Here is a 23,538-nt window from a genome sequence, read left to right on the forward strand (position 1 = left end):
AGAAATGATTTAAAGGGTCCTAAGGTTCTAGGGTGGCTGCTGTGATTGAAATCATTATGGGCAATTTCAGCAAAACCAATATGGCAATTATTTGTAAATGTTGGTTTGCAATTCAGCAGCAATAGGCAGGTTGCTCTGACAAGACCCCTGTGGTTAATTATACCCTTTGAATTTAGCTTCAGCTATGACTCAAAATTTCCCCCCAAATATTTTATGCAAAGACGAAAGTAGCAGTACCCTAAAAATAAACCTTGACGATAGCAAATATGAAATACTGGGCAGTTCTAGTATTTTCTAGCAGGATGTGAATAACCAGCTCAAGGGAAAAAAAAAAAGAATGTGCCATAGAAGCACACACTATCAGATATATCATAGGCAGTTTTATGAAATTCCCTCTAGAAACCATAATTGAAATGTATATTTCTGGCCATGCAGATTGTAGGTTCCTCCATTGTAATTACTGGGCTTCTCTGCTCTTAAATCTGAGTCTGCTTCAGGCCCTTCCTCCTATTAGCAGGAGCCATGGGGTTAGGAACTACTGCTGGATTTATGAATCCCACAGAATAGATGATACATAGTATAGGGTGTTGGGAAGCTTTTGTTAATTTTAAAATGACTCAAAGAAGCTGAAGCACCAAGAGTTACACATTTTGCATTAAATGCCGAGGTGCCAAACAGCTATCTTCCAGAAGGTTTGATCTGTTCTCTACTCGTCCACTTTATTTTCTCTCCCCTAGGGACCCACACAAAGTTTGCCGGTCTGAGTGTTAAACCAGTGATGGATGTAGGGTTTGCATTAAAATCTCTTATTGTTACCATCAAACAACATTGTCATACATTAAAAATAATGTTCATTTTGTTTATCCTGACTCCTGTCTCCTTTGGTTGGTTCTTTCTTATAAGCAATTTGCAACTTGTGTAAAACTGTTTTTATTATTTGCTTTAAAAAAGCCCAAAATGTACGATTTAGCTATTCGGATATGAAGCCTAAGTCTATTCCATTTTTTCCAACTCAGAAACATTAAAATTTCATCAAGCAGTTATTGATAGGTCCTTAAGAGATGAGCAAATTACTTTGGGGAACTGGGATTTAGATTTATTAGACCACCAATTGTCTTTCCTGAAAACAGCTCTTAGTTGTAGATATAACACAAATGAATGTGAGATCCATGTTGCACACGTTCTTGGGTCCACATGACTCTCCCTGATGTCTCTTTTGGTAACCTACCTGGCTTTCTGACAGTCCGAAAGAGCAGACTGACCATGCTAAGGATAGGTATCCATTTGCCTTCAGCATTGTTCCCCCCAAATCTGGCCTCTGGGGTCAGGTGTCCTATCTCCTCTCCAGGATTAAGGATAGACTTGTGCTAAGTGACCTGACTCTGTCATCCTAGCTCCTGGTTCCAGGGAAGGCCAGGATACAGAATGAATGGGTTCCGACGTGGCCAGTTCCCCAGATTCTACAGAGAAAGGATGCTTAGTTCTCCAGGACTGAGCTCATGGAGGCCCCTGGCCCATAAATCCTTTTCAGCCCTGGTTTTCTTAGGAATGGTGAATGTGCTGGAGGTGGGGTGGCACACGGCAGCACAAAGTACAAGCCAAGCATTGACAAATGAGCTCTGACGGACAGAACCACAAAAACACCAATTCCCTTCTCATGGGTGTCATGAAAACACCAACAGATTAATTGATCAATTATCTTTTTTTCATCATCCTAAAAAGAAAATATGACCATGAAGGTATGGCTTGTGGTTATGGGGCTGATCCAGGCTGAGGAAGTTACGACAGAAATAACTATCACCAACAATTAACTTGGCTTCTGCCTCCGCGCCCGCAGGGTGGTGTGGGGAGTTGGTGCACATTTTCAACAGCATCTCATGGACATTAGAATGGGTTATTAAGAAGAACGAACCTTCTTAATAATGTTCCCACCCTCATGCTGGTAATCCTAGGGGAACTGGCTGCCAGAGCCAGCCCTGGCCTCAGTCTCTGCCCACAGGATTTGGGCTGATACATTGCTGCCTCCTCCTTCAGACTGTTCCCACTAACTCTCTACCCTGGGAGCCACCAGTGTGGGGAATCCTTAGGAATAAAGGCAATTAGAACAGAAACCCTGGTGAAAAGTCTGTGTCCACCTGCCAGAGACCGTGGCCATCCAGACACACAGCTGTAAAAAAATAAAGGAGGGTGTGGAAGGGATGGTTAGTGATGTTTTCAATCTAAGAAGGAAGAGTAGATGTTAAAAGAGTTTAGTTCATCAGAATCAGCATTTCCAAGTCAGTGTCAGTAGCTAAAGAAAAAAAAAAGATCATTATGAATGGATGGGGAGGGAGCCATGCTCAACATGCAGCACGTGACAGAAGGGGTGCAGGGGGCTTTGCATCGCACACATGCTGGCTGGGGAAGGCAGGGGAGTCCCAGTTACACACAGTCCTCAGCAACTGATGGACAGAACCATGGCTCTGGGAGTCACTGGAAGTCCTGTAGTTACATGAGGCAATGATGGCAGAATAAACTTCTCCGTGGAGCATTGAAAACTGACTTCTGCCATCCTATTACAGTTGCCCATGCTTTATCTGTCATAAGCCTCCACACCCAAGCCCTGAAGGCTCAGGAGCCAACTAACCATGGAGGATGGTGGACAGTCCCTGTTTTACCTACCTTATTCATTCAGTGCTGCTGGACTCCATAAACACTGTCCAATTGAACTTAAAGGTGGATGGAGCATGCAGCATATATTAAGTGCATCCCAGGCAAGTTTTTTATGTGGGTATGGAGAGAGGGTGGATAGAGAACCCTGGATTTCATCCATTGTTGGGTATATAACTCCCTGATGTGAGAAAATTTTTGAATTCAAGTCTAATTCATCTTCAGTGCTTAGTAAATTTCAGGGAAAGGAGGTGATAACTGTCCTTCACAAGGGTTTATTTATCTCCTCTGTAAATTTTAATTGTCCTGATCTCTGTATTCCCTTAAACTTTATTATTAAAGGCCACTTCCTACTGCTGCTGGTGGCTCTCCTGAGAAATTCCTGACCCTTGCAGATGGCAGGAGAGGATCGGTCATGGATGGGAACATAGTTTGATGAGGGGTAATGATAGCTTTAGGATTCCATAAGGCTCTCAGTGATTTTTTTTTTTTTTTTTTTTTTTTTTTTTTTAGTATTAATCACAGTTTTTACTGACGGCCAAGATCACTGCTAAAGCATGCATCTAGGACAACTATAGAAAACATCTTCTAATATTTCTTGTTTTGTTTAAATGTTTAGAAGAGTTCTCTCTTTGGAGGAGTAAATACGATTCTATTTTAATGTTGTGCTTTGCTTCATTCTGAATTATAGCATTTCACAGAAATGACCAAATCTGTTTTAAAACATAAGCGAATGAGTTCCAAAGCCAATATCCAGCATCTGCTCACAATTAACATCTCAGGGGGAAGGGACAGATCTTTTTCCAGAGCATCAATGTATGGTTTGGATATGAGGTGTCCCCCCAAAACTCCCACACTAATGCAGAAATTTTTGGAGGTGAAATGACTAGATGATGAGAGCTGTAACCTAGTCAGTCCATCTTTGTTTGAATGGACTGACTGGGAGTAATTGTAGGCAGGTGGGGAGCAGTTAGAGAAGGTGGGTCACTGGGGTATGCCTCGAGGGGGTTCTTCCCTGTGATCTCTGCTTCCTGGCAGCCAGGAGATGAGCAGCTTTCTTCCTCCATGATCTTCTGCCATGATGTTCTGCTTTATCTTGGGCCAAGAGCAATGCATTTGGCCGACCATAGACTAAACCTCTGAAACCATGAGTCAAAATAATCTTTTCCTTTGCTAAGTGGTTCTTATTGAGTATTCTGGTCACAGCAATGAAAAGCTGAGTAATATAATCAGTCACTGAGCAGTCACCACAAGTCTGAAAGAATTCTGCTCCTGCTGGTGGCCAACTTTAGGAAAGTACTGAAACTATAGTATTTTGGGTGGAACTTGAGTTTAGGAAATCTGAAGTTTCCGATATTCTCTGCCCTATGACGGACAGATCAAGATAATTTTTGAAGGTAGGTCAAATCTTACTGTGTACAGCATCAGGTGTCCTTCTGGGGATGTTCCCACCAGATTTCCTATGATGTAAATATCAAACGGTTCTTTTTGGAAACGAGGGTGGCTTCTGTGCAAGTTCAGGAGCCTGGTTGTAAATGGGACTAGAGCAGGGCTAAGCTGCCATACCTACAAAGCAGAAGTCCTCAGAGATGGTAGATAGTAGATGTAGCATGAAGGAGAGGGAAAATACACAGGGCTAACACATGTGGGGAGCATGACATAGAAGAGACAGGGAACAAAAAACATGCGAGACAAGCTGTTGATGGTTTTGACTGTGTGGATGTCGCCCAATAAGTTCTCAGAGAAGTGAGGTCCAATAGGAGAACCCCTTGCATGCACGGGCACACTGGGTGGTTATTGGTGTTAGTTTTGCTTTTGTGATCAATGCAGCCTGTATGTATCTCAGGGTGTGATGTGAAGTAAAAATTTTCAGTTAAGAGAGGGGGATGCATTTGACTCCCAGGGCAGGTTCTGAACAGGCGTTCAATTTTAGTTAGGGAAGCTGTGAGCAGAGGCTTCCTTCTTCTCTCTTTATGGTAAGTGAGAAATGTTTTTAACGAGGTTGTGACAGGCACGATATTAACTAATTATTTTGTCACCGCTATGTGCTTAATTAGGCTATAATTTTATTTCCTTTGCTGCAAGGGTCAATCATGTGCTTCTTGATTACACGGAGATCTCCAGTCATGGTAATTGCCAAGTGACTTTTGCTTGATTTGTCCCCCCTGCCTGGGGGAGGGCCACTCTTGAAAAGTGACACCTCAGTAATCACAGCCAAACTGCTCTAATGCAAATTCCTATTTCAGAAAGTCCTCAATTTGCATGAATTGTATGAAGCATTCTCACTGGTTCTGAACAAATATAACCTTTGCAATGGAGTATCTCTCTCTGTCTCACTTAAAGATTGCAAACATTTTCATGGGATTGTGATTAATTTTAGAACAGTGGTGGGGTATAGAACTTCTGGATATAAAGTTAAATAACAATGCTATAGGGCTAATTACAAACATGTTTCTGGAAAATATTTCTTATGAACTCTCTGGTAAAAATTCAAGTTTGCAAACTGTACTGTGGCTAATGTGGCTTTCCTTAGAGAGCAGCTGGTGTGACCAAATGTCTTGAAGCAAAATATTAAACCAAAGACAGTCACGTTATCTAATTGCCACTTTGGACAGTTGTAAGGAATGATGAATTCTGGGTGTGAATTGAGAACAAGAGGAAAGCTCTCAAGTGGCTTCTTTTAGGATATCTGAAGTGGAAAGAAATGAGTGGACCCTTGGTGCCAGGCTGTGGTCCCAGATTTATTTCACTAATCAGAATAAAGAGTTTTACCTTCTGTTCACCAGCGTGGACGACATCATCAGCACCATGCAAGCCACATGACAAAGTCACATGATACGCACGCACATGATTGGTTGAAAGGAAAGTGGAGGAGGTCACATGGAAAATACAAAAAAATTAAAAACTGATGTAAACAATGGGTAGGGAGAAAAATCAACAACAAAATCACAGACTAAATAAAAGGAGAAATCAAATTAAATTAGCAGCATATTTAAGAAACATTGGGAGGACAGTAAAACTGCCCAGAAATAGGAAAATAATAATTCATAAAGAGCATTTGGTTAACAACACCAATAAGCATTAGATACAGCTGCAACACTGCATATTAATACACACTAAGGAACATGAACACTTGTTCTGAAATGGGGAGGTGTTTCTGTCAGGACCCAGATGTCAAAGTCAATCCAGGAGACTGTTAAAGGAAAAGAACAAAATCAAGTCATTATTCACAGACTCCAGAAATGTCTCAGCATCCTTGGGAAACAAAGGCGATGAAATAAGCCAAGGGCCATCAAGGTAAAGTCCTGAGATTGCTAAGGTGAAGACTTTAAGCCCTGGAAAAACAAAAGTTTGCATTAAATTAAGAGAGGTCATTTCAGGCTTCCACTGGTGAACAAGGGGAGGGAACGTGGGCTGGATGGGGCTGGGTGGATGCAGCCCAGAGATGCTGGCTTTGAGGGTCTTGTCTGGCTTCCCTACGTGCATACCCACAATATTCCTGACCTCTGCTGAGACTCCCCAAGGTCAAGAAACATATAAAGGAAAAGGCCAGAGCATATCAGGGAATGGGTTTCCTTCTGGCAACCATCAGGGAATGGCTCTGTCAACACTAACCTGGAGGAATTGAACCTCTGGCTGAGTGAGCTGAGAACCTGGCATTAAACAAATGCCTGACAGCATGTGGATGAAGTTATATCTCCAGACCTTAGGCTGCACTGATAGAAAATGAATGTGATATTCACAATGTAAAAAAAAATACTTCCCTATGTTCATATATGAATATACAACCAATGTAATTCTACATCATGTATAACCAGAAGAATGGGGAGGTGTATGTATAATATGTCCATGTGTGTATAATAATATGTCAAAAAATATTCTACTGTCAAATAAACAATAGTCTTCTCACTTGGATTCATCTCTCTTCCTTTCAGTCCTGTGTTGTGTCCTCATTCCAATTTGGGACTGAAGGATCTTGACCTCTGAAAAGGCATTTTTGGTTTCCCATCTCAACTTTCACAGGCTCGGGGAAGATTTGGTTACTGCAAGTTGAAGCTAAGGGGAAAGAGGGAGATCTATACCTTTTTGCAAGAGGCACACTGCTGGTTAAAAATAATCAGAGAGAAATTATTTAACCAAGTTCTATATGGCCTGCCACTGTAAGCTATCAGAATGTGCACACTTCTTATTGTCCTTGGTTTCCACCGAGGGTGTCCTACAGGTGCCCAAAGTTTCTCTTTGAATTTTATTTAGGATACTTTTATTCACTCATAATTATAAGTGAACCTACACACACATGCAAAACTAGGAGATGTTATTTATTGTCACCCTTACTGATTAATGAGTTTTGCCTGCTTATAGCTACTTTGCTGTTAGTTCCACTGCAAGTCACAGGCGCTACATTTTGTCTTGCTGGGGAGGAGTCTGTCCACGCTAAATATAGGCCACCGCCCAATTGTGGCTGCCTCTACTTTATCTCAGGATCCACTGGAACCTATGATTTGGATCAGTAGACAAGTGGTCCAAAATAAAACGGATTCAAACTTTCTTCCTTTGAATGTCACAACTAAGCATTTTGTCTGTGGGCGGCAATGGTTGTTTAAAAATTAAACATGACAGGGGAGAAACACTTCATTCCTTCTTTAGGAAGAATCTGGAATCAAGGTTGCCTTTCACTGATAGAGAAGACCAAGCAATAGGGAGATGCGTTAACTATGACACAGGTGTGCAAGTACATCACTCACACAGCTTTCTCCTACTGTGTGTAAGGAGGGGAATAGGGACACATACTGCACCAGACCGCAAAAGGCCAGGAGGGACACTGTAGAAGAAAGGGTGCTATTAGCTGCATTCCTTTACCAAACGCAAAAAGAAAACAACCACCAACAAAGAAACCTCATCATCTGAATTAAACCCACAGCTCATTGTCACCCACGCTGCTCTGCTGACAAAATGAAACCTCAAAAGCATCAGGAATTAAAATTCATCACAGCACACACACGAAGGGAACACCAAGAAAGCAGACTCTTAGCTGTGTTCTGCAGTAGAAAAAAGAACCATTTCATGCATCACACAGAACCAGGAAACCCTTTTCTTCTCTGTTCAATGTCTCAGAAGCCTTGGCCCAGGGAGTAGGAGCTGTACTGTGCATACCTGCTTTCTGCCCTTTCCCTCTGACTCGGGGCTGAATGGGATGTATCTTTGTGTGTGTGTGTGTGTGTGTGTGTGTGCCCACGCGCACACCCAGAAATATCGTAAAACTTGAAACCTCCATCTAGCTTCGGTGTTTAAACACTACAAACATGCACATACACTCCTGTAGCCTAGCCAGAGGATGTAGGTCTTCAACACATCCGGCTTCATTTCAGAGCACCTAAAGGCCAGCTTGGAACTTGTACAGTGGTGATCAGTGTCATCTTTACACAATGGGAAAAAAAAAAAAATATGGTCAGGCTCTTAACTCTACTGTCAAGGGTTGAATTGCAGCACTTTCATCTGGATTTTCAACCCAGAGGGAGCCTGGGTTAGGTTTCTTCGGTCCAGGTCCATCATTTTCTAGAACTGCAGAGGAAGCCTGCAAGAGACAGAAGGAAGGCGCTCTGGCTCACTTCCTCAGAGTGTACTCTGCACAGTGAGACAAAGGCAGCCATGCTGTCAGAGGCGACTCCTTCCTTCTCTGCACCACTCTCCACCTTCCTCTAAGCAGCTGCTTCCTCCTGTTTCTTTCCTCTCTCTCAGTCCTTTGGGATTTCTACATTAGTGTGCACTTGTGTGCATGCGCATGTGTATGTATTTCAGAGTGAGTGGGCAACAAAAGCTAGGAAGGAGTTGGCGTTCTTTGTCTGCTCAGAGTTTCCCTAATCCTTTTCTATTTTTAATGTGAAAGTCAATTTGCAAAGGCCTCCTCAGGCACAGAGCATTCTACAAATAATCACCCTGTTCTTTTGAAGATGCTTGGTTTGCTCCCTAGGCCAAGCAGATAGCATGCTTAGGAAACCATTCTAGGCAAGAAGCCTCCATGCATTGACAACTATTGCTTTTCATAAAAGGGAAAAACACAAGCAGTATGGCAACCCAGAAGTTGGCTCTCCAACAAGCAGCAATCAGAGGTGCAGCTGAGCTCAGCTCAGCTCTGTACTCACTAGACAGTACTGAGGATGTAAGGACAGGAAGAGGCCAGGTTGCTATGAAATGTGAAGGACAGAGAGGGTAACAGAAAGGTGAAGGGAGAAGGGAGGTAAAATCTTAAGTCTACATGTATATACATGTATGTGTACATGTATTTTTAAAAATTTAATTTAACTTCTTTTTTTGGGGTACCAGGGATTGAATCCAGGGTCACATAATCACTAAGCCACATCATCCCCAGCCCTTTTTATATATTTATTTTGAGACAGGGTTTCACCAAGTTACTTAGGGCCTCACTATATTGCTAACGCTGGCTTTTAACCCATGATCCTCCTGCTTCAGCCTCCCAAGGGCTGGGATTCCAGTGTGCACCACTGTATCTGGCTACATATATTTTATATATGGGTATAATAAAGAAAAGACAGAAATGATGAAGGGATATCCTTTCACTCCCTTCTTCCCTAATTTATCAATACTAATGTAAATATTTTTAAAAGATTATCCAAAATTTTGCTGACAAAAGACTCACAGCAAGGAAAAATACACCCCCTTTTATTTATTAATAATAATAATAATAATAATAATAATTATTATTATTATTTTGGTGCCAGGATTAAACCCAAGGGTGCTCAACCACTGAGCCACATTCCCAGCCCTTTTTATTTTGAGACAGAGTCTTACTAGGTTGCTTGTAGCCTTGCTGCTAAATTGCTGAGGCTGGCTTTGAACCTGCAATCCTCCCACCTCTCATCCTCCCAAACTGCTGGGATTACAGGAGTGCACCAGTGTGCCTGGCCCCCATTTATTCTTACTATCAATTTCAGCTGCTACAAGTTGGATACTCAGTTTTGTATGTTTTACGTTTTTCTTTAATTTACACAAACACCTGAAAAGTAAGTGGAATCCGCCCTTCATTTTAGAGATGACAATCCTGAGATTTGGGGAGTTTGAGTGACTTATCAGAAGTTGTGGAGCTGTAGGCAGAAAGAGCAGATTGGGATTTGTGTTTCCAAGGCCTGCAGTCCTTCTGCTATAGCACACTGCCTGGGATGGCACCGCGCATGTTTCTGAGTTAAAAAGAGAACAGGGGGCATCTGAGCTTGGAGTTTGAGCCACCTTTTGAGGCTGAGCCCAAACATCAGTGGCTTCTGCTGTTCCAGGGAGAAGAAAGCCAGCTGGGCAGGGCCACCCTGCCTGTGTACCTGCTGCTGTGTGCTGCTCTGAGTCCACGCTGGCATCCCACCCTTACTTGCTCAGCTGGTGTCTCACTTTCCTCTGCCCCTTCCCCCCTCCCCCCCCCCCCGCCCCAACTAGGCTCAAAACTCCAGAGTAGGAGGCCCAGAGCTCTCTCTACTCATGGGGATCCAAAGGAACAAAAGATCAGAGAAGCAAAATGTCATGCCTGGACATGAGTCAGACTCAGCCAGTGGCACAGCCTGAGGCTGACCAGTTGCTATTCTTGCTGGGCCAGTGGTACTGATCAGGTGGGCAAAGCAGAGATTGATGATGCTTTGATGTTTGCTGCTTACTTTAGGGGGATGGATGGAGGCTGACCACAAAAAATTACATTTTAGAGAGAGAGAAAATCAAGACTCACTTGCAAAGGGTTAAATAATTTGCCTAATCACCTACTGCCAGTCACACCTGCATGCAAACACTGTTTATTTTCCAACAAATATTTATGAGAAATATATGCGTTTATGGATAAAGCAAAAGCTGTAGGCTTCACTATCTAATTTCAATGTTTGAGTCCAACTATGCCAATTAAAATAAAAGGTAAAACACAGCACCTCAAAGAATTTTGTACGACCCTGCAGAGCAGATGTTTTTCTTTGTAAATTCTTTTGGCGTCTCCAAATACCAGCTTTGGTCTGGCCCATGGGAATTCTGGAGTAGAGGTCTGGCTGTGGCAGCCTTAGGGAGTCTGTCTGCAGTTTCCTGTCCAGAGCAATGTTCTCCCCTTTGGGAGGTAAGAGAGACCCTGTGTCTGTTTCTCTTTCTATTTGCTTCCCTATAACCTGATGAGGCCTTCTGCCAACAGAGTTGAATTATCACCTTGTCAAAAACATAACAGTAAGCAGAGGGTGGAGGCTGGTAGAAAGCAACATGCAGAGAGATGGATGAAGAAAACAATACTCACTAGCTGGCGAAGACAATGGAACAAGGGTAGAAGAGCTAGCTGGAGCCGCTAAAGAAAGAAAAATAAAGGTGAATAAAAAAACAAACCAAAAAAGGGAAAACAGATCATGGAGGTACATGGACAATGAGTGAAAACTGGAAGAGGCAATCCTGGGGTGTCAGTATGAGGGACTGAAGCAAATTAAAGTTGGGAAGGAAAACACCATGCTTGGAACAGGTGGCCAGCAGATCAGCAGAGCAGGGTGCTCCCTAACTTCAAACCATGAACCTGAGCGCCTGCCAAACCTGTTGTTCAGGTAAGGGAACCAGGAGCAACCACAGACCTCAAATCCAGGCTGAAAATGAATAGCCAATTCAGCAGGACCAGCTGCCTCCGCGGGATCAGAGGGACAGCAGGAAAGTGAACCTGGACCTCAGCTTAAGGTAAACATTTAGAGGAGACAAAGACTCCCGTTTTTAAAGTCACATTCTACATGGGTGTTTATACATGGGAACATATTTTTGCATATGGCACATACTTAGAGCAAAACCTACATGCCTCACTCTCTAATTTTAATAACTAAATGAATGGAGATGCTTGTTCTACTTAATGACGGGTTGAAGTTCATATAGATGATACTAAAATACCACTCTCCTCCAGAAAACTCCCTATAGAATGTGACTATTTTGATATCGCTAAAGAAAGTTATGACAATAATGTTCAGTGTTTTTCTTGTAATCCAGAGAAAGGGAAGGTTGAGACTGGGATAAACGAGTAATACTAACCAACTTTTTGCATGAAGGATGGTTAGCAGTTGTGCATCCAAGATATGGGGACACTGAATGGGTCTTTAGTTTTTCACCGGCAAATAGTCAGAATTTGTCTCAAGACAAAGTTCCCTTTGAGAGCTAGATGGAATTTTAGAAAAGCAACCCCACATCAGCAACATTGCTGGAATGCCCGTAGTTTACCTTTCAGATGGACACCAGATTAAACCAAGAGAGTACACTGTCACTGGGATCAGAGCAAGGCAGGCTGCTAACCTGTCATGACTGAATGATCTGGTTCATTGGTTCATTCAGGCAAAAATATATCTCTAATTCTCTCTCTCTCTCTCTCTCTCTCTCTCTCTATATATATATATATATATATATATATATACACACGTATATATATATATCTCATTTGCATAATTGTTAGTATTATTCTGGTAAAGGAATGGCATTTTACCTGCTTCAATCACATACAGTACAATGCATTTCATGTATATTTGCACATGCCAACTAGGGGACAATACATGAAAACAAAAATCTTGAGATGCTTCTTTTGAAAAGTAGAGACTCCTATGCAGTCTCTATACCCTGAAAGAAATACTCTATCTTGCTTCATGGTCCACAGGCCAATTAAGAGGTAACATTCAGGCAATGAAATTCTCCAAGTGTGTTGTTCAGTCATGGAGAAAATGATTCATAATAATTTCTAGGTAGTTCTGACAGGAAAGCAGCTTCTCCCATGGCAAACAGTGGTAATAAGCTTTCCACCTGAGTCTCTTGACACCATACAGACATTTGGCTTAAAAATATGTGAAATGGGAACATTTTCCCAGGTTAGAGTTTTATGTGTAGCTTCCTCACTACCTTCATACACATTTCTGAACTGCATACAAAGGAACCTCCAAACTGGTAAGCCATGCTTTCCATCTAGCAGCTTGGAATCAGGAGGCCTTCATGTATTTATGACTTTTGCTAGCCTGACCTGCTCTTCCCTGGCTTTGATATATCCATGGCCCTGAATGTGGACAAGTCTATTAAGGAGCCAAGAAGGCAACCCCATTATTGAGATATCTCAATGAACTTCAAGTGATGAGTTAATGTCGAACATTGACCTCAACTACACCTCCCAACCCAGGGGTCTGGCAGCCAACACATCTGTCCAGCATGCCAGCCCCTGCTGGCTTTTGCTTTCTCTTCTTTGGGGCTGAGGGTGCACTCAAGGCCCAACTTCAAAGTCATGGGGTTCCCCTGTACCCTTACAGTCTTACAGGACAGGGGTGCACTGTTAGTGATCGAGATGAGCCAGCATCAGAAACCAAAGCCATTAGTTCTTAGGTTCCATGCAAGCACACAGCTAAAAGGTTGGTGATTCTGTTTGAGTACTTTCAGGCAACCTTTGTGCCTTCCTTGGAGTGAGAATCAGAATTCAGAGAAGGTCCTTCCTAGTTCCTAAAAAGGGAGTTTATCATAGAGGTGGTATCATTCTTTCAGGATGGTATCCTTTCTCAGGACAGGCCTGGGAGCAGCAGGATACCCCTGGGGCTAAGCTATCACAACAATAGCTCTGGGAATCTTAGCAGGGAAAGGGGGTATAAGGAAAGACCATAGAAAAGTCTCTGCAGTGAGAGTGTGATGTTCCCACATGTTCACCACCTCACCCTGCTAAATGTCTTGAAGAAAGGCACCCTCAACTTGTAAGGCTATGCCTGCTTCTAATTATCCAAAAGAAGTTTGCTCTTTAATTCTCTAAACCATAACTTCATCTGATTGAGAACAACAACTTCTGTGCCAGGCTGGGTATTGTCCACCATTTACTTAGAATGGAGAGGTGATGCCACCATCCTCCAAAAGGATTCTTGGAGTCTCGATTAATTATCCATTTTCATACTACCAGACAACAAATGATGAGGCTGAGAGAGCTCCTTTAAAAAAAATTAAGAAAGAAAACTAAAAATTTTAGTTAAGCCTTTACCTTTTCGTTCTGACTTTAGAAATAGCCTCCGCTATTTAAAAATTTGTGTTTAGAAGGTCTGAGGTGATAATGAATGAAAACCATTGTGGCTTTTGAAGTCCAAAACACAATTACTCTTAATTCAGTACTGAGATTCCAGTTATTGGTGAGAAATTCATCAGCAGGCCTCATCCCAGCCTTCCCCTCTTCAATGTAACAAAGCTGGCCCTCATTAATTGATCACACACAGAGGAGAAGCAATGCAAAGGTGCATTTGAAAGACCAATGGAGGGCCAATTTAGGAATCCAGGAGAAAGGAGCTCTCCCACCCAGAGCTGCCCCTTCTGAACTCGTTTCGGGCATAGTTGCCAGCCCAGGGCATACAGCTGTGAGACCTACCTGACAACTTCATTTCCCACTCTGATGCTTCCCTCCCCACCCCCAGCTGGTGCATTCAGACATCAACTTGGCTGAGATAGGAGATTTAGCACTTGCTCAAAATCTAACACCCACACTGAGCTACTTAGTTTTTGCTGTTGCTGCAATATTTCTGAATACATTTAAAAAGATATGTTTCCCTGAGTGCCTTTCAGGAGCCAACAGCTTTTTATGAAAAGAATATGCCACTTCCTGAATACCTTTCTTTCTGGGTCTTTCTGGTACAACTTCTCACCATTGCTCTGAGAGATCAGTCTAGGAAAAAAGATCCAAGCCTTAATGAAGTGACATGTGAGGGTGTCTACACAGGCCAAGCGGGTCAGAGCACAGTTCCACTCTCCACTGCAGCAGACCAGCTCTCTGTTACTCTGCTCCCTGTGTCCTATGTTCATGGCTTCCATGATTAGGGTGTGAAAATTCTTTCCAGGTCTTTCTCCCTTGAAGGGATTTTCGAGTAGTGGTCTGATGAGACTCTGGTCACTTTTCTGGAATCCTGGCTACAGGCAAGGTGGTGCTACTGTGTGTTGTTCAGGGACCATCTGCAGACTTTCGCCATGCTTGGCTCAGCAAATATTATCTTTGCCACAGGGTGATCATCACACACAAAAATTAATAAATATATACAATTTCAAAAGACACAGAAGTTGCATGCTCTAAAACAGGAAGAGTGTTAGCCTCTTGGAGTCACCTACAGACGTTAACAAAGGTACAACTAGACTAAGGTCAGTGTGGTTAGGGCCCAGACAGTATCATCTACTTCAGCCTCTAGGGGACAAAAAAGGGACCAGAACTAAATTAAGAACTAAGACTAGCAGATGTTAACACTATGGAAACAGGTAATGAGGTATGAAGAGGCACTTACGTGGAGGAGGGCTATCTGCATTTCCCATGGATGGAACACAGACGAAAAGAAAAGCCAAGAGACAGACCCAAGGAAAAAAAAATAAGATGTAAAAGAAATGAACAGAATCCGCAGAGCACATGGAGCTGGAAACTCAAATTATCAAATTATTTCAAAATGCAGAAAGAAGCAATCCCTGCAGAAGGAATGAGACAGCCTTTTCTACTTCTGGGAAGAGGCGAGGGGGGTCCCTTTGCAGGCCCATGGCTTCCAAGGCAGAAGCAAAGGATTCTGCCATGTGCATTTTGAATCCAGGGGCCAGGGAGAGCCCAGAGAGCTCTGTGGCCACTCAGGAATCAGGTTCTACAGCTTCTTCTTCAGCTGGACAGACTCAGGAGCCCTGCAGGGCAGCAGCTCTGGTCTGTAGCAGAGTGTGCCAGAACAGGGCTTGACCAGAGTCTGGCTGCTATGGGAAGTGAGGGCAAAGCCGGCAGGCATGATTTAAGGAAAGAGGGAATGATGGCAGGATATAGAGATGCCCTGCACAGAACCAGGAGAAGCAGCTCTCTGGAAAGGGCCTGTGAGGAGGGAGACCACGAGGAATGCTCTGGATAGGGGAGGAAGGGGGAGGGCGAAGAGCACAAGAGTCAGGGTCATGGCCATCCTCTCCCCTTCTGCATGGCTGGGATTTGGCTCCTGCTCACATGTCCTACATGTGATTTAATATCTCTACTGCATCAAAAATCCCACCAAGGATTATATGAACTGTCACTCTATCTCCTTCTTTAAAGTCACAGGGTGCTTAGGGGCTCTTTGGCCCTGTGTCAAAAAGCAGATCTCCCAAATTCCTCCACACATACTGCTAGTATTCTCCCCACTCTCTTCAATTACTATGTCCATGGTACCCCCCTCCTACTCTCACCATGCCTGGCTATTCTTCTATCAAGCTGGACAAACTACTAGGGAAGTGTCCCCAGCCCCTTTGAGAAAGAGGATGAAAGGAGTGTGTCAGCCATCACTGAGAGCTACAGAACTAAGAGTTGGGACCTCCATGAGCAGAGGGATCTGAAAAATAAAGGCTATCTTGTAAACCAGGCCAGCTCAGGGTCCCCAAGAAGAAGGTGGGCATGGGGAAGAGGCAGGGCAGCTGGCTTTACTTACGGACTGGCTGTGTCTTGAACCCGGAGGCTGCGCTGATCTCTCCCAGCCCCTTGCCATTGAGGGCCGCCAGCCGCACCTCATATGTCGTCTCAGGCTTCAGGCCCACGATGGTGACGATGCCCTCCATGTTGGCTGTTGTGAGAAGAAGGGATGGATCACAAAAGAGTAGAAGCCTCCTGGTGACATGAAGCTATGGAGAACAGTCTGGCAGGTCATCACAAAGGTGAACAGAACTGTCACTTGATTCAGCAGTTCAGCTTCTGGGCGGATACATTTATGAAATCAGGGACTCAAATAGGTACCTGCACACCCATGTTCACAGCAGCGGTCCTCACAACAGCCAAAGCATAGAAAACAACCCCAGTGACCGGTCACAGATGGATGACTGGATAAATGAAATGTGGTAAAGATGGATAATAGGATGTTGTTCAGCTTTAAAAAAGGGATGAAAATCTGAGACATGGCATAACGTGGGTGAATCTCATATCATGTTAAATGAGATATGGAGACATGAGAAGGGACAAATATGGTATGATTCCACTTCTACAAGGTAATGAAGATAATCAGCTACCCAGAGAGGGAAAGTAGAAGGGTGGCCATCAGGGACTGGAGGGAGGAGGGGTAAAGGGGAGGTAGTGTTCACTGGGTAAAGAGTTTCAATTTGGAATGACAGAAAAGTCTGAAGCTGGACAGTGGAGAAGACTTCATGCTACTGAATTATATACACTTAAAAATGGTCAAATGAAATTTATGTTATGTATATTCTACCATAATAAGTCAAAAACCTAGAACTGATGTCTAAAAGAAAGACATTTTTAAAAAGCCTGGCATCCATTGTAACATGGGACCAAACAGCCACAGAGGCAGTGTAAGATTTCAGAGTGAAGTTAGGAAGCTAAAAGGACTGTTTTCTTCTCCAATCCTGGTTACACAGTAATTCCTCTCAGTTCCCCCACCCCCACCCCCACCATTCCCACAGGCTGACAGTGTGATGGAGCTTCATGGGGGAACTAATCTCAGTAAAAGTGCAATGGGCCTCATCTCTGAAAGGCTGTGACACTTGATATGCCAGTCCATTCCCATTTCCACACCAGTTTCCACACATTAGGACTACACATTCCTACAGAAACACAAGAGATTTCACTGAGCTCTCTCAATTCAGTCCCAAAAGGGGGATTGAGATGTAAATATACTCCATCTTCAAGCGGAAGGGCTCAGACCTTTAAATTGCAGTAGCCCGGGGGTCATTTTCTTCATCTTTAGTTTGGAAAGATACCATAGAATTGATTTTGGAGCACATTTGTCTCCCTGGCTCTGCTTATTTGGTTATTATCATAATTACATGACACTCCCTAGGTACAGACACCCACATAGGACATTTGTCAGTGTCAGGTAGAGACCCTGAAGTCGCATAAGCAGAGCACTCATGTGGTTGTGCTCAGCACCCACGCAGGGTTTCTGCCTGGAATGCCACCAAGATGACCTCATTTGTCCTGGCAGGGTCATGAGAACTAAGCTCTGAGGGCCAGCAGTTCTCTTTTGAGATATGACCATGACCTCATTCTGGGCGGGACAGTTCCTAATTCCGCAGGAACCCAGATGGGACGGCAGGTGGTGACATCTGGCATGCTTCAGTAGGTAAGTGGCGTGCCACTGACTCAACTGGGCAGGCAAGGCAGGACGTGGAGAATGCTGGGGGCAATTGTGTGCCCCCGGATGGAGTAGCAGGGGCCATACAACTCTACAGGAGAAGCCACGGCTCTGACTCACCTTCTTTGGCATCATACCACTTGACATGCCATGCTTCTTCTCCCAGCGCTCTCCATTCAGCCTTGTATTTGAGGATGGGCACTCCACCTGTGGCCTCTGGCTCATCAAACTGCACCTGTGCTGTGCTGGAGTATGGCTCCACCTGGTCGATGGATGGTGAAGATGGGGTATCTGTGGAGAGGACACATATGGAGACCCAGGTGAGCCCAGTTTGGCCCAGGACCACAACTTCCAATTCCAAAGCATGTCTCTCTTACTTCTGCTCACTCTTAGGAATCCTCTCACCTGTTTTCTGTCCTCTGCCCCCCCTTCATCTATGATTCTCTCTCTGTACATCTCATATTTAGATCCTTACACCTCCAATTGCTTCCTGATCATCATCTGGCTTTGTTGGTCCTGGCTTTCTTTACCCCACTAGACTGGTATTCTTGAAGTATCCTGGTTATCCTGATAAGGATATGGGCAGTGTGGAAGCCACCATGAGAGGCACTTACCTGCTTGAACAAGGATGAATTCCAAGGACTCTTGTCCAATGCGGTTCACTGCAGTACAGTTGTAGTTTCCAAAATCATTTTCAGAGTCTGGGGTCACCTTTAGAAGGAAGGAGCCTTTGGGGTTACAAGGGTACCATGAAATGGCCACAGATGCAGATCTTTACTTACTGAATTAAATTAGACAAGAATAGAACTAGCAAAGCACAAATCATTAGTACCAGCCCAGGCCTGAATAAGACAGGAGAAGAGCCCATGGATCATGGGAGAGGCTTTTTTCCAGGCCCCAGTCCCAGTCTAGCTACATGGAGCACACAGGTGCAGTTGAGAAAGGTGACCAGGGGAGAGGCTATTTCTTCTCCAGCCAATGGCTCTCCAGTTCAGGATGTGCCAGAGAAGTGAGATAGAAAACGTGAGTTGCATCCAAAAGCCTACCCATCATCAAACAGCCTAGTCTATCCAACCCTTTGTCCCTTCCTACTTACCTCCAGATAGCTGGCAGAGGGAGTGTTGTAGATCTTGATATTGCTAAAGTTGGAGCTTGGCAGTAACTGGCCATCTCGGAACCAGGAGATTGTAGCACTGGGGTAGGCAAAAACCTCACAGGTGATATTCACCTGGTTCCCCTCCCAAGTGTACACAGCCACAGGGCCCTGTAGCTTGGGGGAATCTGCAATAAATGACAATGACTATCAGGGTGACCACCACTATCTTGGAGCCCCCCATTCTGTCTCCTGGCACTAGGAAGATAGGCATGCTCTGAAGCAGACCTAGCACATGGTATAGGATAGGTCAGGATCACGTCAGTATTCCTGTGCACATGCACTGCATAGGAAGCCTCAGAGCACACAGAAGGCTTGTAAGAAGTCTAGGGATGGTGTGTGGCAGGTGGCTTTAGGACAGAACTCTGAAAGGGGCCAGGGAACATAGCAGAGCTCACGGGGTAAGCTTAGGTCCTGGGTACTATTTTCCTCTCTCATCCTGACCCTGAAGGGCTCTTCCCCCCCTCCAAGTCTTTCCCCAGTTATTCCTCACATTGCACTTCAAGGTACATGGACTGGGAGTCCTGGCCGATGGTGTTGCTGGCAGTGCAGATGTACTCTCCAGCATCTGTGTACTGGATGCTCTTCAGGGTCAGGGATGACACGCGGGCATGGCTGCGTACCACCATGTGCCCGTCCAGAGTCTGCCAGGAGGGAAAGGGGAGCATCAGAGTCCGAGACAAGGCAGAGGGCCATGCAGCTATAGCTATAGCTACAGGAGACTAGTTCATCACCTATCTATGATGAATCTCATATCCTCTCTCCTCTCTGGGCCAATATTTAAGTCTGACTTTAGGTATTACCTAATGGGGGAGGTTCCGTGAGCACCATGGGAACTTTGGTGTATCCAAAACAGGAAATGGGACTTGATTATGTCAAATGACCTGAACTGTGTGCCAAAATTGGTTTGGGGCAAGGACAGACTAGGTCCCACAAGACTACTTTGGGATGAGTGAAATAGAGGCAAAGACCCTGGCCAGCAGAGGTCTCAGCAGCAAAGGCCTTGCCTTGGGAGATCCTGGAAATATGCATCCCTGACTTTCCTTCCAGGTTTCCCACCTCCAGCCCTATGTGCATGCTCATGAGATAGGAACTTCAAATGTGCCCACTGAAAGAAAGTATGCAAGAAAGCCATTCTCTGCAGATGTCTCTATTTCCTGGATACTTAAAAGCTGAAATTATCCATTAAAAAAAAGTCAAACAATTCAAAGCTCAGGATCTGCCGAGATAGAATTGAGGGAAACAGGATCCCCTCTCTAAGAAGAGTGATAAAGAGAGCCCCAGGCAGATCTGGGATCCTTGACACCATAGTCTCCATTTTCTAGTTCTTAATTCTGCTATTGGCTTCCTGAGTCACTGGAATGACAGTGATCAGTCAAGAGAATAGCATATGATCCTAATGCAATGAATACTGGGATATCTCCAAGGGTTTTTAACTCGTGACATTCTAAGTAAAATGGTTGCTGTCTCTGAATGGGTGTAGGCACATGGCCCAAGTCCAGATCCTCCAGAAAGCTGGTAATCTGATGAAGGGGTCAGACTCCTTGAAGGCTGGGTCACCCTCATTTCAGTGTATGATATTCTGTAGAAAAGGACAGGACAGTACTCTGCATCTGGCATCTGATGGGCTTGTCTTTAGAGAATGAAAGAACACCTGGCTTCAGATTCTTTTAATATGCTGGTTTGCAAACCTGAAGTCCAGAGTTGTATTGTCTTATGGCAGCCTGGGAAGCCCAGAAGCCAGGCACCACTGGCCTTGCTCAGTAGATCTAGCACAAGAAGTTCCTTACACTAGCATTAACAGAACTAGTCCTTTTCAGTCATCCAAGCCCCATCACATGTCATATCTGGAAGCTACAGCATGTTGCCGGTAAGAGGAAGAAGGGCCAAGCAAAATCATCACTGCCTCCTCCTATGAACATGTCCCCTTCCTGAGACCAATGCCCTGGTGTTCCCATTGGGCCAGCGAATGTAAGAAGATGCTTGATTGAGAAGCTGCATCCCAAAAGATGGCACACACTAATAAGAGATACCAGCAGACAGGTGTGGGGCACTTCCTAGATAATCAATTTGTTGGAGATTCTGGATCCTGGGACTCCTTTTCTTGTGGGCTGCCAGTGCTTAATGATCCAACCCAGTGGCTATTTTTAAATGTCAAACAAAAATCTTTACCTGTCAGTCTGCATTAGGGCCATGGAGGGCATGAAGCCATTCCTGCAGGGACCTCTAAAGGCTGATCTGATCTGCCTCTCACTCATATTTCCCCCTATACCCAGCAGATATAGGGAACCTGAGGCCCATCCCTGGCTTTTCTGGTCATCTCAGTGATCTCAACCATGAGATGAACTATGATTCTTTGGACCCATACTGGACTTGTCATTATGCCCTATGCCATAATCCCCAGGAAGCCAAGAGAACAACTCCATGTGAAAGATAGGGAAAGAAAGTCATATAGGTAAGAATGGGACAGTAATAGCAACAAAGCAGGGGGATGAGCAGTCATTACTTAGAATAATCTAGAAAACATTTAAAAAGAAGCTTAGAAAATGGTTATAGGGACAGCTGTACTTTTTTTTCCCTTTCAATATGGTCTCTTTTCCCAGGTTTCTCTATATGGAAATTTCTCTTGTTTAATGATGTCAACAGACCAGAAGGCAATCCTCTATAGAGAATTCTTATTTTGTAGGGGCTCACTGCAGGTGTGATGGTGGGATTATTTGCCAGATGCCCAGTTGTCCCTTTGAGGATATGCAGATAAGAGTGCAGTGTGATTGGCCTCTCTCTCTCTAAATTGTTTTATTCTGGCATCAGGATAAAGACCCAGAGTGCCACCTATAAGCCATCCAGACCAAAAGCCAGGCTGACTGTCTTGGCTGCCCCAGAGGAAGCAGATGAACTCTGGACAAGAGTTAAAAGATCATTATGGAAAAAGATGCCCTTTAAAAAATCCATGAAGGGTGATTATAATTTTTCTTCCCATCAAAGCATTTTTGTCTCTCTTCTTACAGGTAAAAGTGCTAAGGCTTTTCAGAGCTCATTAGAATGAAAGTGGCCATAACCCAAACCTTCTTTTGCTCTCATCTGGGCTTATGGTTTTCATCTCTGAATGAGATAAATAGGAGAGAATGAAACTTCTGAGCCCCACGGGTGGCATTCACTTACAAGTCAATTATGTCCAAAGTGCGACATTTCTGATAAAGACACTTGGAAAACAGAATCCAGTGTCTGCTTTTTTGGGAGTAAATCTATTATTTTCACTTACAATAAGAATTCTCTTCCCAATACCACAAGAAGGGGAAAAAAAAATCTCTTAACAGCTCCTTAGGGCTCTCTGATAAATCTTAGCTCCTCCTCTTACCAGGTCTAGGTCAGAAGGACAGGAGGAAGATGTACAAGGCAAAGCAGAATGAGATCTGCAGCTACTTAAGACTGGCTGATAATTAACCCTTCTTCTCTTCCTTCCCCAATCCCAATGGGTCGACGACTTCTGGGCAATAAAACACCCAGCCTGTGACGGCACTAAGTGATTCTGGTGCCTCAGGAGTGAAGCATTTCAGTGTGGACATGTACTGAACCACAGTCCCTTCGCCATCGGGGAAGGTAGGACACAAAGAGAGCTAATAATGAACTGGATTTGACAATGGCAGCATGTTCATGTGCAGAAACTAATATCAGTGCCTGGGGATAGGCAGTCAACTTTTAAATATTTAGCAGCATTAAATATTGATAACCATGACCTGAACACATGAGCCATGTGCGCTGAATAATTATCATTCCTGAAAGACTAAGAGGATAGGTTTACCAAATTAAAATACAGAATCTATAGGCTCTTCTGTGTTTATATTCTTATAGAATCGAAGACTCATTTGGAGAAAGAAGGCAAAAGCTATTTTAATAAAATGTATTTATAAATTCGATCCTTGAATGTCATCTAAAATAGATGGTTTTTATTTTACTATTTTGGTCACTTAATCACAAATCAGGTTTTTAAAAAATGACAGAAGTGATCATAGGTAGGGCCTGGGAGTATAGCAATTAAAATCTAAAGGTTAATGTTTAGCTTCAGTTTTCAAACTAAGTCCTACATTACCTAAACCAAAGAAAGTAAGCAAAGAAATTTCAAAGGCTAAATGCTACTGACTTTACAAAACATAAACCCATTTGTACCAAATCATTTCAATCTCATAAATTTAATGCTCTATAAAAGTAACAGACATGTTTAGCAATTTGGGAAAACCAATGAGATGTCATTCGTGTAGCTTTTGAGATGAAATGTGATGTGATAATCTACCAAGACCGATCATTATAAAATAAGTGAGCAACAAGATGAGTTGAGCTGGAAAGGAAAGGGCTGAGCAGGTTTTAGATCACTAACTCTGTGACTTTATGGTCCAAAGCCACATCTACCATGTGAGAATAAAAACAAAAAATTCATTGTTTCAAAATGCCTGGCCTGGGCATTGGGGCAATTTATTTCTATCAATATAATTACCTGGATGTGATTTTACCAGCACCAGCAAGAGAATAAGATCCAGTTTTAGAAAATAATAAGGATTTGTTCATCCACTCCCAACACAGCTTGCTTGCTCATCCTAAAATGACATTATTGCTACGTAATGTCTACCACTATTGACCTATTCTTTAATCTAACTAAAGTACTAATTAGTTTAGTGT

The 23,538-nt window shown here is 43.6% G+C and overlaps 1 protein-coding gene across 1 annotated transcript in view; it reads right to left on the reverse strand.

The window, feature by feature from the left end:
- Ncam1 (neural cell adhesion molecule 1) overlaps positions 1–23,538 on the reverse strand; it is a 293,418-nt gene that overhangs the window by 21,004 nt on the left and 248,876 nt on the right. Inside the window, exons 10-14 of the mRNA XM_076843767.2 lie at positions 19,358–19,508; positions 18,808–18,992; positions 18,326–18,422; positions 17,832–18,002; positions 16,062–16,193 (exon numbers count right to left, since the gene is read on the reverse strand). Of these exons, the coding sequence (XP_076699882.1) occupies positions 16,062–16,193; positions 17,832–18,002; positions 18,326–18,422; positions 18,808–18,992; positions 19,358–19,508 (736 nt within the window). The remainder of the gene's footprint in view (positions 1–16,061; positions 16,194–17,831; positions 18,003–18,325; positions 18,423–18,807; positions 18,993–19,357; positions 19,509–23,538) is intronic.

The sequence above is a fragment of the Callospermophilus lateralis genome, chromosome 2, assembly GCF_048772815.1.
Source record: "Callospermophilus lateralis isolate mCalLat2 chromosome 2, mCalLat2.hap1, whole genome shotgun sequence".
Classification (NCBI taxonomy): Eukaryota; Metazoa; Chordata; class Mammalia; order Rodentia; family Sciuridae; genus Callospermophilus; species Callospermophilus lateralis.